Below are 2350 nucleotides of genomic sequence, written 5' to 3' on the forward strand. Positions count from 1 at the left end.
AACACTTAACCCTTTCAGGTTTGAGCTATTTACTAATACTGTCTGTGCCCAAGAACGTTGTATTTGTTCAGTGATAATTTATTTTGAATAGTTATCATATAGTTATATCTTTTTAAAGAACAGTTGCTGTACTGTAGCATGATGTGCTTGAAAATGTTTATCAAATTAAAGAGAGGTATGAACAACAAACTAAAGATAGCCAATATGCTCTATTTAGATGGATTTGTTAAATGTCATAATGGAAATCTTTTATCTGAGATGTTTGTCAAATCTAGTACAACAGGTAATCATGTGAACAGACCCAAAGGAAAATACACTGAAATAAGGTCTTAATAAACTATGTTTACTGAGTTGTGAAACATGAGTACAAGTTATTCATATAAATTGCACTGTATAAAATGGTCTAAAGACTGATAAATAACTCTGGGGTTCAGTCCCCATCTAGACTAACCTTAGGACACGGAAGAAAAATCGCCTAGTTAAAGCTCTGACAGCTGGGCCAAACTCCTCCTCAACTGCCTGGCTCAAAGGTTGAACAGGTACATGGAAACTGCCAAGTGCTCCTTCTATCTGGGTTTCTCTCTGGTGTGTTAGAGGGAGGCGTAACAGATGGTTTACAATGGCAGTCAAACATCTTACAGCTATTGGTCCTTCCTGATCCCAGTTTAGTGAAACCAAGAGATTCACAGCCTCATCCAACTGTCGATGTTTTATGTACTGAGCCACAAGTGCGACTGCTGTTAAACCACTCTTATACATGGCACTCACATCCACACGTAGGCATGCTAGAGGTCCACGTATATAGTGGAGGAGGAGAAGATGAGGAATATTATGTTGACTTGTTTCTTCCTCTATTTTTGTTGGAGCCCAAGCAAGTCTCAGAAGTGACTGCTGGTGGCAGAAATGTTCTGAGAAGTCCAATATTCTCTGGGGATTACTGTCTTCCATGACCAGCTGCATTCGTATCAAGGACAATGCTAAATCAAAACACTGGATCTGTCCTCGTTCATTGCTTACCACCACAATATTGCCTGAATCCAGCCAGGCTATGTTGCAAGGGATAAGTCCAGCTTTTGTAACATGAGTCATTCCTCGTGAGTCACAATGAAGAGCCAAAACACCATTATTGCATGCTAACAACAAACGATCTTCTGCAGGATTGTGTGAATGGGCCATCAATGGGGCTTCTAGAGGGATAGTGGTGACTGTGATTCGATGAAGAGCTCCTCTTTCCACCTGTAATCAGAAATGGAATGCTTTCAATCCAAATTTCTCTCTATAATATGCATACTAGGAGACTAGTAAAATATCTGACCTATGTCTATAATCTGAATAAAAGGCTGTGGTTGACAATTACTGATATAAAAATATCTTGATAATGAACTTTTCTCCTTTAAGAGACCATAAAAGAATAATAAAAGCCAATACAGAAACACTACTCTATAGATAGCTTCAAGTAATACAAAAGAATATATGTTTAATAAAGGGATGAAAGAAAACCATTATCTTCTCATACATATCTAAATATTTTTTCTTTATATTATGTAATAATTAATAGCTTTTCCTTTTAGGCTTCAAGTGCAAGTGCCATGCAATAAGGACTATAATAGGGCATTTAGTGGAAAATATTGTCATTTGTAGTTCTAGAATCTTCTACTGCTTTTTGTCATCTGATCTTGATGGTTATTCCTGTGATTACTGTTTTTACTAACATTACCATTATTAGTTCCACTTTTACACTGAAATCATTATAATTTATTGTCAGACTTGAAAATAATTTAAGCATATTGGATGAGTCTAAAGTGAGTTTTTTAAATCTTTAAAATGTGCAAAAGTAGCACAAACAACCCTATTTCTAGTTATTTTTTAAACAAAATACATGATTCAAATTACTGATAAAAAAGGGGATTATTTTGAATTTGTTTCAAATTACAATTTCAATCATGTTAATCCTACATTTATATACATTCCCAATACCAACCTCATAAACACAGCTGAGGACAGTGACACCCCCCTTCTTTCCAAAACCTTGCTCTACTGTTAGAAGTACATTTGGTTGAACTTTGCTGAATGAAACACTTAGAGGAGCCATCTCTGTGCGACAATAGCAGACCAGGTCCAGACTTGTACTATGAAGGGAATATACCAAAATGTTGGCCCGGTCTCGATCTTTAGCCAAAGGACTCCAGGGATATACCTCATCTTCACTCGTCTGCCACCATACCACCAACTAAAGGAATTTGATCTTATTAGTAAAGTGCTATTTTGCAGGAATAAAAAATAGTTTTTAATCTTTATGTGACAATTGATTACACTGCACTTGAATGCCAAACAATTAATACTCTCTATC

The 2350-nt window shown here is 36.1% G+C and overlaps 1 protein-coding gene across 3 annotated transcripts in view; it reads right to left on the minus strand.

Annotated features, from left to right (window-relative positions):
- Positions 1–2350, minus strand: part of LOC119587193 (WD repeat-containing and planar cell polarity effector protein fritz homolog) — a 30592-nt gene that overhangs the window by 15219 nt on the left and 13023 nt on the right. For all 3 annotated transcript variants that reach the window (XM_037935959.1, XM_037935957.1, XM_037935958.1), the window contains exons 6-7: positions 1982–2230; positions 452–1236 (exon numbers count right to left, since the gene is read on the minus strand). In XM_037935959.1, the coding sequence (XP_037791887.1) occupies positions 452–1236; positions 1982–2230 (1034 nt within the window). The remainder of the gene's footprint in view (positions 1–451; positions 1237–1981; positions 2231–2350) is intronic.

Source organism: Penaeus monodon, chromosome 22 (assembly GCF_015228065.2).
Source record: "Penaeus monodon isolate SGIC_2016 chromosome 22, NSTDA_Pmon_1, whole genome shotgun sequence".
Taxonomy (NCBI): domain Eukaryota; kingdom Metazoa; phylum Arthropoda; class Malacostraca; order Decapoda; family Penaeidae; genus Penaeus; species Penaeus monodon.